The sequence below is a fragment of the Carcharhinus amblyrhynchos genome, chromosome 4, assembly GCF_965287045.1.
Source record: "Carcharhinus amblyrhynchos chromosome 4, sCarAmb.v2.hapA, whole genome shotgun sequence".
In the NCBI taxonomy this organism is placed as follows: domain Eukaryota; kingdom Metazoa; phylum Chordata; class Chondrichthyes; order Carcharhiniformes; family Carcharhinidae; genus Carcharhinus; species Carcharhinus amblyrhynchos.
Genome location: NC_137327.1, coordinates 86,441,737 through 86,454,493, shown reverse-complemented (window position 1 = coordinate 86,454,493; position 12,757 = coordinate 86,441,737). Strand labels below are relative to the sequence as shown.

The 12,757-nt window shown below is 36.8% G+C and overlaps 1 protein-coding gene across 2 annotated transcripts in view; it reads left to right on the top strand.

Annotated features, from left to right (window-relative positions):
* Positions 1-12,424, top strand: part of LOC145342160 (non-POU domain-containing octamer-binding protein-like) — a 38,117-nt gene extending 25,693 nt beyond the window's left edge. Inside the window, exons 8-11 of one of the 2 annotated variants that reach the window (XM_080187453.1) lie at positions 1,019-1,073; positions 4,030-4,068; positions 4,423-4,550; positions 10,766-12,424. In XM_080187453.1, coding sequence (XP_080043579.1) covers positions 1,019-1,073; positions 4,030-4,068; positions 4,423-4,550; positions 10,766-10,900 — 357 coding nt within the window. In that variant the 3' untranslated portion in view covers positions 10,901-12,424. Of the gene's footprint in view, positions 1-1,018; positions 1,074-4,029; positions 4,069-4,422; positions 4,551-5,458; positions 6,486-10,765 lie in introns of those variants that run through there. The other variant, XM_080187454.1, reaches the window with a different exon arrangement.
* The last annotated feature ends 333 nt before the right edge of the window (positions 12,425-12,757 follow it).

Sequence of the window (12,757 nt, the reverse complement as noted above, 5' to 3'; positions counted from 1 at the left end):
TGTGACTGACTAATATTACACTACACTGAAATTCTCCCAATTTACTGATTAATAAGTGTCATTTAATTTATAGTGAGGTCCTGCTGTTTATGCCTTCCTGATTCACATTTTCACTTGTCTGTGCTCTATATTCTGCTCATGTGATGGGCAGTGTGGTGTAAAATGTTCCGTTATCTACAGTTTCTTCTTGTTGAAGTGCCCATTTTTTCCTCCTTCGTGAATTTGCACTTCCCACTTTGATCAGAGGGATTGCTGGTGTGTCAGAATTGGAGAATTCCCTTTTAAAAACATGAATGAACATGTTTGAAATGTACCGTGCAGGGCTAGGATCTTGAACTGGTGGGCAGTTTCTTCACCACTTGTGTTGCTCGGCTCCCCATTCCGTTGTACAGAGGTACTGCATCACAGTACTGCTCAAACCAATGCTACCCTTGCATGGCTGGAACCTAGCTAATTGAGCTCTCTGTGATACTTCTCAGGAATGGTACCCCCATAAATAGCAGGAATTGACTGTAATGCTTATCCATGATTTAATGATGAACAATATCTTTATCTCATTGTGGGTCTGAATTTGATTAAATGATGAACCGATCTTGTTTTTAAAGAGTTGTAGGCTTCACACGGACAGTGTAGTGTTTGGGACTTTGTATTGACTGTTTCATGATCTTTTGATTTTTTTGCTTAACTCAGTCAGAGCAACAGCAGTGGCACCATTATTGGTATTGAATCTCTCATTCAGGAAAAAGCAGCCAAGTTTTCTTCTCACTGTTATTCAACAAATGTTGACGAGAGTACATGACTGGTTATGTTCTGGTCCCTGTCTGATCCTCCAGTTGAATACTTCATTGCATCTGGTCAGATCTCTTGGATAAACTCTTACTCTGAATTATGGCCGCTTAGATGAAATATCAGAGGATAAGTGGAAACCAAGGACATGTAGCACAGGCCAATCATAACGTTTTCTGAAATGAAGGAAGTACATTGACTGAGTTTTTTTTTGCATATGTGCAACTTTTAGAGAGAAAATATGAGGATGGAAGAGATTGCCCAAAGGAGTGGAATGGCCATGCCAGGTAAGTTGCAAAGTGAATTTCAGAATAGAGTGTTATGAAGGTAATTTTTTTCTTCACTTTGTTAAAAAAGGGGATGTGGCCCTTGCTAGGCTGATATTGGTTGCCCATTCTTAAATGGGTTTGAGAAGGTGGTCGTGAGCTGTGGCTGCTTTGAACCATTTAATCCATATGGAGTAGGTATACCCATAGTGTTGTTACGGAGTTCCAGGATTTTTGACCTTGTGACAGTGAAGGAACGATTGTATAATTCCAAGTCAAAATGGCATGTAACTTGGAAAATTTCCAGGATGCATCTGCTACCTTTACTTAGGTGAGGGGAGTAATTTGTCCAATGTTATTTATGGGCAGAAGTCAAGTGGTTTCATTTAGTGTTTCGTTGTTGTGTTAGCTCTGACCCATTTTGTATCATTGAAAATCCCAGCAGAATGTCAAAACTGTGAACGAATACAGTGTAGGTAAGATATCTTTCTAGGTGTGTCCTGTAGGTCATAGGAATCGAGGCTAGAGCATCAACTGTTTATATCTATGTTAATTTAGATGACAGGGACCAAGTATTTTAGTCAAATGTGTTGATGTAAGAATTTAGGTAGGTTGTGACTGGGATATAGGAAATTTTGAGGTTGATGACTTTGGTGGGAATAATAGAAAAAAACAATATTACGTAAATGGAGAAAACCTGGAGATTGCGATGCAGAGTGACCGGAGTTCCTTGCACATGAAACATTAAGTTAGCATGCAGGTACAGCAAGTAGTTAAGAAGGTAAATTGAATGTTGGTCTTTATTGCGATGTGGGGGATGTAGAGTATAAAAGTAGATAAATCTTGCTGTGATTGTACAGGGAGTTGTTGAGACTGCACTGTGCATGTTATGTACAGATTTGGTCCTTTTTAAGAAAGGGTACACATGCATTGGTAGAAAGAGTTACCTTATGATGGAAAATTGGGCCTATTCTGGTTTGGTTTATAAAAATGTGATCTCATGAAACAGGTAAGATTCTGTGGGGCTTTAAAAGATAATGCTGACTGGATATTTGCCTTCATGGGAGAAATCTGGAACACTGGCACCATTTCGGAATAAACATCTTTTAACACTGGGGTGGGGGGAATGTGGAACTTTCTTTTATGGTAAGCAGTGAGGCTGGGTCATTTGAATATATTCAGAGCTCAGGGAGACACTTTTTTTGACCTGCAAAGGGTGTTAAGAGTTACGGGAGCTGGCAGAAAAGTGGATTCAAGGCCATAATCAGATAGATCATGATCTTATTGAGGGTCAGGGGGCCGAATGGCCAACTTCTGCTTCAGTTTATTATTTTGAGTCATCAACTGGTAGGAAGGATACAGAGGAGCAAAGTTGAGGAAATTAGAGGTGCAGTTGCTGCAGGATAATGGTGGACTTCACGGATTCTAATACAGATTGAAATAATATAAATGGCAGAGGGGGAATCAAGAATTTGAAGTGTGTACAGGGGAACTTTCTAGATCAGTATATTTGACATAATGGGGAAGACATTAGTGGATCTGATTCTTGGGAGTGAGGTGCACTAAGCAATCGGTAGGGGACCATTTAGGGAGCAGAGGTCCAAGTATCATAAGGTGTCGATTAGCTAATGGAAAGGACAGGAACAATCTAGGGTATAAATACTTAATTGGATAAGGACAAGTAATGGGTGAGCTGAAAATGAATCTGGCATGGGTGAGTTGTTATGCAAGGTTGTTGGATAAAACAGTAACTTACCTCCTGACTCCCCATCTACAAGGCACAAGTCAGGAGTGTGGTGGAATACTCCCCACTTGCCTGGATTGGTGCAGCTCCATCAACACTCAAGAAGCTTGACACCATCCAGGACAAAACAGCCCGCTTGATTGGCACTACATCTACAAATATTCAATCCATCACCACTGACGCTCAGTAGCAGCTATGTGTACTATCTACAAGCTGTACTGCAGTAATTTACCAAAGATCCTTATACAGCCGCTTCCAAACCTACAACCACTTCCATCTAGAAGACAAACGCAGTAGATAAATGGGAACACCATCACCGGCAAGTTCCCCTTCAAACCAGTCTCAATCCTGACTTGGAAATATATCACTGTTTCTTTGCAGTTGCTGGGTCAAAATCTTGGAATTCCCTTCCTGATGGCATTGTGGGTCAACCTACAGAATATGGACTGCAGTGATTCAAGAAGGCAACTCATGACCACCTTCTTGAGGGCAACTAGGGATGGGCAACAAATGCTGGCCAACAGTGACCCCCATGTCCCACGAATGAATAAAAAAAATGGAGAAATGGGCTGCCTTGAAGAGGAAGTTGGGGTACATGTCTTTCCACCTCATCAAAGCTTTGTATGCTAATTGCTGTTTAGTGTCTGTTAAGTGGTGGTTTTGGATTGCATCCCTGGTTATGCAGTCTGTAGGTAATTTAAGTTCATGCACCAAATTGAGGAAGGGGAGGAATTTTAATACTCAAGTGTTTCTATTTAAAGTAGATCTCCCAGGCTTCTTGCCAGTGTTGAATCACAAATAAACCTTAAATTGAAAGGAATTAAACACCATACTTTCTTAAACCTGTACATATTTTGATATCACTTTAATTTTCTTCATTTAGTTGATTCATTTAAAAAATGAATGGTCTTCAGTAGAATATCATAGCTTCTCAAAAGTTGATTGATATGTAAGTAGCACTGTAGCAGCCTTTTCTTTGACTGCCAAACAGATGAGTATCAACAGACCCTATCATCCATAATGACTCTTTATTGTAGAAACGTAAAGCAGGAAACATGAATTGGTTGATATCTTTTCCTAACCATATTGATCTTTTCTAGTTTGTATTTAAAGAAATTTTACAGATATTCCACTTTAGTGTGGATCCTTCAGGTGTATTAGAGGAATTGTTGAATATTTTATTTGGCAAGGCATCCTTAGAATTTAAACTTATTTTGTTCCTTTTTTTTCCAGTGGGACTAACGGCAGCTGATTTTACGAATCTTAAAGCAGGTATGAAATTTCAAATTTAACACTTTATTGAGATAGCTGTCTTTTGATGTAATTTGCATTATTTGCTTTGTGGGAGGTAACAACATAGATATGATTACATTACATGCAGGAAAGAAGTCACTATGGGAAGAAAATATTGCATTCAAGATCAGACTTGGCCATTCAATTTCCTTGAAATTCCATAGTAATATGCATTTTTAAGTAGGAATGGGAGTCCCACTGTAATTATTGATGGATGCAAAGTTGTTAGAGCAATAATCAGTATTTGTTTTGGAAGTAAGTATGTAACTAGATATATGGCAAATGTGCCAATAACTACCGGCTTATATTTTACCAAAATATTATACTCATCAGCTTCTGCAAACCAAGTTCCGCAGCCGCTTATGGGAATGAACAGGCCAACTGTGAATACTAGTGCACCACCTCCACAAGGACCACCTGGAAGCCTGGGAAACCAAATGCCAGAAAACAACATGGGAATGGTAATGTATTAACAATGTCTTAAATACGTAAGACTAGCCTAAGGATATAAATTTAAGATAACCAAATAGTGAATTTGAAGTCGTAAACATGCTTTTTCCTAATCTTTGGCATGGTAGTGTGATGCTGAGAGAGACTGTAAATGTGTGTTGAAATTATCTAGACTGTTAAGCTTGGTTTCATTTCAGTAAAGTTCTAACTTTCAATGCACATGGTGTAGGGCTCCTTCTTTAGATGCCCCTCCTAACTGATATATGAAAAGTATGCTGCTAAATTTCTTGTTTTTTCCCATTCCAACATGGCAACTAAGTCCTTGAGCTAAAACTGCAAAGTATTTCATTAATTATGTCTTTAAAGCATGTAATCTTGGCCATATCCCATTTATAATCAGGTTGGAGGTTCCCAAATTCTGCAATGTTTCGTATACTGGGTGCTTTATAAACAAATAACCTGGATTTTCAACACTCCTCAGTTAGGCATATATTGCACAGTAACTGATTTTTTTGGGTTAGTCCGCTTCAGAGATTGACAAACACGATACAACTGTAGAAGAGCCATGAGCCTTTGTAAAAACTCCATTATGGCAAGAAATTGTTATAAAACAGGATCTGGTCCAGTGGTATTAGTTTTCCACTGATAGCCAGTGACAGCAATGATCCTGGAAAATCTGGAATGGTCATTGTGAAATATGCACATTTTAAATCTGCCAATTTTCAACATTTTCAAAATGTGAATTTTAATTTACAAACTACAGGTGCTCTTGATTTGAATGCATTTACTTAGCAGCGGTTTAGGTGCTGATTTTTTTCCAAGTTTTACTTTATCATTTATTAACATGGCTGATCAGATTATCAGGCAGCTAATTGATTTCTCAATTTACCTCTTTACCTCCACTTGCTTTCTGGAGTAGATCAGGATGAATTATGACAAGTTCCCTACTGGACCAACTTCTACATAACTGGTTAACACAGGAGGTTCAGTAAAAGAATGAACTGGGTTTACAGACAGTGGTCAAAATGAGATGCAGGAATGGATAGAAAAGTGCAAGAAAACCTAAAGGGTTTGAATGCAGACTTCTGGAAATTCTGAGGAAGAGACTTAACAGTTTAAATGAGTGAAAGTCAACATCTCAAAAAAAGCTTCTGGGGAATCATTCTTAAATTGAGTTTTGTACTCTGATTTTAATTTGTGTAGACTTGTCTGTTTAAGGCTCCACAGTATGTTGAGAGCAAGTTATTTCTCCTGTAATCTTAATGATGCAGTGTGTTTCAGTTATTGTACATACTCTTGCTTGAAGTCTGTAATTGTGAGTTATTGGATATATCTTAATACGCTAAAAATGTTGTGTGCACTTCCTGTCAACTCTTTCCATTATATCTGTGTCCAGATTTGTAAAGCTTAACTTTTTTAAAAAAACTTATCAGGTTGAAATTACATGCGCTCCACTCGTGGAGGTGTTGGAGCTCCACTACTGGAAGAAAGCAGTAATTGTGTTGTGCTAAGTTTACATGGGCAGTTCCATTATCAATGTGAAAATAGGAATTTATAATGGAAAGCAATAAGAACAGAATATATAAAATGGGGCCTGAATTACACCCGTGCACCCAAGTCCAACTTATCCCTCTTCACCATTTGATCTTGACTTTCCAGTGCTTTGGGAAGCTGATTAGTATAGTAAAAACATAATTGGCAAGCAGGTGCTAATGCTTAATTTTTCAATTTTGGAAACGTAGTACCATTTATGTTCTTATAAACAGAGGATGTGCCAAACTATTTACTAATGTATATAGTGAATAAAGGCAAAGATTCTGTACTGGAATGAAGGACTCAGATGGAACATGGATATCTGTATCAGTTTTGGTGCTATTGTAATAGTGTTTATGTCAATGCACCGTTGTGTTAACAAGTGAAAATAAAACATTTTAGAAGCTTGAAAAGCTTGTTTGGCCCAACAGTCAATTTTTTAAGAAAATCCCACTTACTTGACTTCTCACCAGGTCACTCAATCCATTGTCTCCTGGAACTCACCATGAGCTCAGTTTTACCTTTATTGGGATTATATGCTAATCTCTATCGTTTATTTGTAGTTTATTATCTGGCAAAAGATTTTGTGAATTTTTGTAAACTTGTGAACCTAAGCGTGTACTAAAAAAAAAATCAGTTAACAAATCCTGAAGTAACACAGTTGCATTTTGTACAGCAGTTTTTCTTTGCTAGAAGTTGTGTGTGCTTGGACATTATTTGTGAATAGAAGCATATTATGTGAAACAAGCACAAGCTTGATTTAATTCACCACCAGTCTTGAGTGTATTATTAAAAATTAACATAAATTTATTGAAGACTATTACTCCAAAATTAGGTGATGGCTTTCAAAATAGATTAACTACAGCAAATAATGCTGTTTTTGGATAACTTAGGTTTTTAGATTGAATGCAAGGCTTCAACAAATTTGCATTCAGTTCAGGCTAATGGATAAATCCTTTGATTGTGGTATGGCCTTTGGATGGATTTAGAGGAGTTTTTGACTGCATTGTGGGGCAAACAGTGGAAATTGTCTGAGGAATATTAGGTAAGTGATTGTTGGAGCCACTAAGTTTCAGTGCAGTTAATTTGTAGGCTGTCTGTCTTGGAGGTGAAACATGGAACTTTTTCTGGCCTCGTCTACAGATTGCTGTTTTAGTCATCCTCTGACTTAGTAACTGCAATTGATTATTGCTTTGTTGTTAACATTGGTTGCCATTTATCTTGTATTTTTTTTGTGACTTGAAAGACATTAGCTATGGCAAGGGCCAGTTCTTTGGACTATTGAAGTGTTCCAGTCTGAATATTTATCTTATATTGCAATTTTTATGTGTTCAATGTGTCCCTTGGAATTACTGATAGTTAATAGATTTTAATAGTTGCATGCTTGAATATAAGGTTATGTTTTTCAGCATTGTTGAGCTAGCTACATGACCTAAACTTTCAAAAATTACGAGGAAATTTACTTTCTCAAATCTATTACTTTACACGTTGAAATCCACCACAAATTTGGCCAACCAGAAATCAGGACTGATTTATGCATTTAAAATTATTGCATTTTTGTACTATTCTGCACTTTTTAAATAACCGAGAACTTGGATTACTACAGTGACTTTATTCCAAAATGGTGACTGTTTGAAGTATTGTGGAAAAGTGCTACTCCAGCAATAGTATAGTAAATCACCTGAGTATGTATTGTTACAAATATCAGGTAGTACTAAACGTGTGTCGGCTGCCAGATGTATTCACCCATGAAGTGCTTTACTGCAGAAAAGAGAGCTCTAATTTGCTTTGTGGGCCCAAATAATACTATCATGTTTGGTCAGGTGGTGTAGACAGAAGTGCTTTCTTCATAACTTTTATATAACAGATCTTGAGCATGTCCAATTCTGACAACATTAAAGAATCCTAGCTATTACTGTAGAAATTAGCCATCTATTCTCTGACATTGCACTAAGTTTGCTTTCTGAATGTTGCATATGTCTAAGCGTGCAGATTTATTTGAATATTGCAAAATGAATCATTAAAATGTTACTTCCATTGGTGAAAATCTTAGTTTCAAAAGGAGATTGAGTAGATACTGAGAAGTAAAATTAATCTTTAATGTATATGGGTGATTTAATCATCCTTGTTTTGAATGCAAATCATATTATTTTGGCAGTTTTGTGTTGGTTTGTAAATGAGGATCCCAGATTTAACATCGTGTTTCAGTTATACTGTATTATTTGCTCAAATCTTAGTGTAAGTTTTGGTGTTTGCTACTGTATTACTGATGGCATATTTTGAGCTGATCATTATCTGCCTGGAATTGCAGCATTTGCTCTTAAGCTTGTGAATGATTTGAACAGATTTGCTTGTTACAATCTTCAATGTGTTCTCTGTTTGCATGTCCTGAAAATATTGAGAGATTGTTCCTTGGCTGTGAGTTAGCTGCTGATTTCTCTTGCATGAGTAACGTTCCTCTGTGGACCGAGGTGACTAATTAAATAATTTTGTGGGGGGGATTGATATCACAGCAGTGTTCTGACGCAGATTTTATCCATGTCACACTGCTGGTAGGGTTTACCTTCCTTTTATCCAGGCCCTGAAATGCAGTTATTATTGTAATTATAACCTGCAATACATTTGTCACAAAATCAAAGGCTCGTTATGTTCTCTTGAAGAACCAAAGGTGGTGATTGAATCTGTGACACTATTCAACAAATACTCAGATGTTGAAGTGAGTTGCAGATTTGGTAGATTAGTTGTTTAAGTAGTTATTTGTTGCAAGTTACATTATACAATTAGCTGTGAAGATAATTGGCACGATTATTTGCGTAAAATGCTTGATCACTTTTGTCTTAATAGTTGAACATCAGAACATGTGGGTATTCAAAGAATATGTACAAAGTAGTTCATTTTAAAATTGAAGGATGTACTTGATTTTCTGAAGTTGATAATTAGCACTTTGATATCAACTGATTGTGATATATCTTTCAATAGATTGAAAATTTCAAAAGCAGAGCTTGTACTTTTGTTTAACTGTTCATTTGAGCTGATTTCTGAAGGCCAAGCTGAGTACAAACCCAATATATTTAAATTTATTGGTGTCTGAATTTTTGAGTCTCCACCTATGGGAACAATGTGAACAATGAAGTTATACAGCATTGATCTTTTTGCAGTGTTGTGATTTTTGACTTTTTCTAAACTGCAGGATATTTAGTGGTTGACTTCCCCCATATTCCGTTTCAGTTTGCTGTAATGCAGTGTTGCTCAGGCCACTAGTGCTCACGTTTCTATGCTGGCACTAGCTGCTCTCGTCAGCCCTCTCAATTCTTTGTTCAAATAGCTGTTATCATGCGAATAATGATCTTTAGCAAATTATTTAGTTGTATAGGACATTGTAGCTGTTATTACCTTGCCCATCATATCAGGATGTATGGTTTAACTCCCATCTTATCTCCTACCCCTTTGTGTGGTCTGCTTCTTTAACCCAGAAACACCAAGGCCCTCAGGACTGGAACTTTTGTTCTGGGCAAGATGGGCTATTGTTTTAGGGAACTTTTTTGATCAATATTAATCTGTGTTGTGCCCTTTTCCTGCTAAGGGGATTTTTCAGTTTTCATGTTGGATCTAGTAATGACTGAAATTCGTGCTATTCTGGTCAAGATGTTTTTAAAATAACTGACATGCATTGGAAGTCACTAAAGCATTCATAACCAGGAAGACAAATTGTATGTTTGTGAGTAATTATAAAATATTTGGAATATTTTAAGTGGAATTATCAACTAGAGGCATCTTGCACCCATTTATATATTTGATACAACTTGAAACTCAAGTTGATTTTTTTGTTTGAGTAAAGTTAGGGAGGAATATAACATTGCTCATGATAGTGTAATTTACAGGAAATATTTTTGCCTGTCTTCTGCTTCAGTAAAACTTCCGGTTTCAAGCTTAAACATCTTGGAACACGCTTCTATTGCTGTAGTCCACATTCATTCTGTGCACTTATGTTACACCCGAAGTAAATGTGCAAGCAATTGGAGGACTAGTTTTGCTGATTCATCAACTTCCTCCCCTTTTCTATTTCTGATGTTGACCCCTACTGTAGTATAGTTTATGGAAGTGCCTACTGAGAATTTCAGCTTAGTTGAGAACTGAGGCATTAAGTCAAACTTGGTTCTTTCAGTGCACTTCTGTAATGAGGGTCATGCATAACAATTGATCTGCTAACTGCAGAAAACAGAAGTGGAACCTGTTGGTGTATCTTGGCTATTGAAGGTAATTAAAAGTTGCATTTCATGCTCATGACAGTGAACTGAGGTCACAAAATGCCCTTGACATATATTGCATTCTGTAAAAGTGATGCATTATCACCAGAGGATGTAGGCCCATGATTATTGACTGACTGGAACTTGGAAGAGTAGGTGGTTTTTATTTTTCAATTAGTTTTCGTTTTGCAAACATTTGAAATTGCTAGGCTTAATAAATACTGTGTGCGGATGGCAAGACGAAGGTATTGATTTGTTTCCCGAAGTTTGCTGATACCTTGTAAGTCTAATGTGATTACCCCTTTCCCTTTTTTTATCGGTACTTCTGGACTCTGCTGACTTTCATCGTTCCAATGGGGGATTCTCAACCTGCCTAATGTTAAATCTACGTGGGACTTGCAATGAACACTAATGTCCAATCATATATATTTTAACTAAATTAATAGCCTAACGATCGATTTGTTCCTGGAAATATGGATGGTCAAGCAAATAACATGGGCGCACCGATGGTTGGCAGCCCTGCTGGGTTTCCCCGTGGAAATCAAGGAGAGTATGGTTCAGCCAAACGTCGTAGATACTAATTACAGACCTGAAAAGTACAGTAGCCTTTAGCCATTCCACTTAAAATTGCCTCGAGTATTTTTGCAGATTGTATCATTGTAATGAGCTTTAGTACATAAGGTCTTTAGTAAATTACTGTTTCAAATATTCTTTTAACTTCCTGTTGGATGTACTTGGTAAATGTGCATGATATGTTTCAGTAATCTCCAATGTACATAATGTAATGCACAAGTTGCAAAGAATTTGGACACGAACTCTCATTGAGATGTTACTATTTTGATATTTGTTTAGCTACTCTAGCAACATTCTTCTGGAACAATTTCGTATTTTGTGATTTTTGTTTTTTTTAAAGTGATTACAGACAGTAAAATTGGAATCTCAAATGACTTGTGTTTTTTTTATTGCTGAAGGCTTTATGCTGATGTTTGATATTTTAAATGTAGCAGGGAGGAGGAATGTAGGATATTGGTGGGTTTGCATTTGAGTTTATGTTGGAATGTGGAATGGGCTTAAGTTTTTGACATGAAATAGGTGGATTTCAGGTTCATTGACAATAACATGCTGTGTTCACTTTTAAGGATATGGCTCATTTGTTTTAGTAGTTTAAAAGTTTTAAAATATTTGAAACCATTGACCACATCTAACAGGAGTGACTTGTATTTGTAGAATGGGACATTTGAGCTTAAGATTCTGTGTCCCAAGAAAGCATGCCTAACTTGCAGGAAAAGTAAATCAAATATAAACCCACCTTTTGAGTTTGATACCCTCTGGTTTGTCTTAACTTGCCTGGTATACCTTCCAATACACACTTCAAAATGCAAATAAAGTTCTCAGCAATCTTTCTATTGTAATGTATTCATTTACTATCCCAATTGTATCTTGTTCTAATGTATTGTTGCTCATTTCTGAGCAGCGTCTGTTTTGTTTTAAAGTTTGTAATCTTGATTTTGGTTATTTGGCATTTTTAAATGAATGGGTAATGAGAGGTGGGTTTCTTATTTAACTTGCAGTTTTAGCACAACGGAGGATTCCAAGTTTTTTTTCTAAAAAAAAATCCACAGAAGTATGAAGTTTTAAGCAACAATGGTTTTATTTGGTGTACGTCTGAGATCTTGTTAAATGTATCAGAGTTTCTGTTTCCTACCATCCCAACATCAAGTCACAGTAACCAAGCAACTGGTAGATGGCTTTATTATGGTCCATTATTAAGTTGCTCAATTGTTGAATTATTACTTTCACTCCACAACCAAATAAGTCAACCTTAATGGCAACTACCACAATATTTGCTTTCAAAAAATGAAGTATTTTCATGGAACTTCTGTTTTTCCTTTCTTGCCCCATAACCATTCATGAAGGTGCTGATTGATGATTAATTCTCTGGTATCTCTACCAAATAGCAATTATTTGCCAGAGCCAAGATGATGAGTGCTAATCTAGAACAGACTTGGATTGAATTGGAGGCCTTTCTATTGTGTATGCCCTGATACTGTTGGGCCATTGAAGCCATGTTTGAAAAAAGTAACAATAAAATAATGGGAAAAAGATGAATGTTTTTGAAGTTTTGTAAACTGATTATTTGAAATTTTAGGAAAAAAACATTATAGGATGCATAATTAGAATGGGTACTTGAAGGAAATAAACTTGCAGAGCCATGGGGACCGTGCAGAAGAGTGGAACCAACTGGATTGCTTTGTGAGGAGCTGGCTTAGACTTGATGTGTCAAATGGCCTTCTCCTCTGCCACAAGTAATTCTAGTCTCTATGACTGGAAAAATGTGTGTTGAATGTTAAGCTTCGTTCAAGGCAAGTGGTTGGACTGCCATTTTGAGGACAGCCTGGGGCAAGGAAAGATAATTTGATGCATTAGGTTCATTTCAT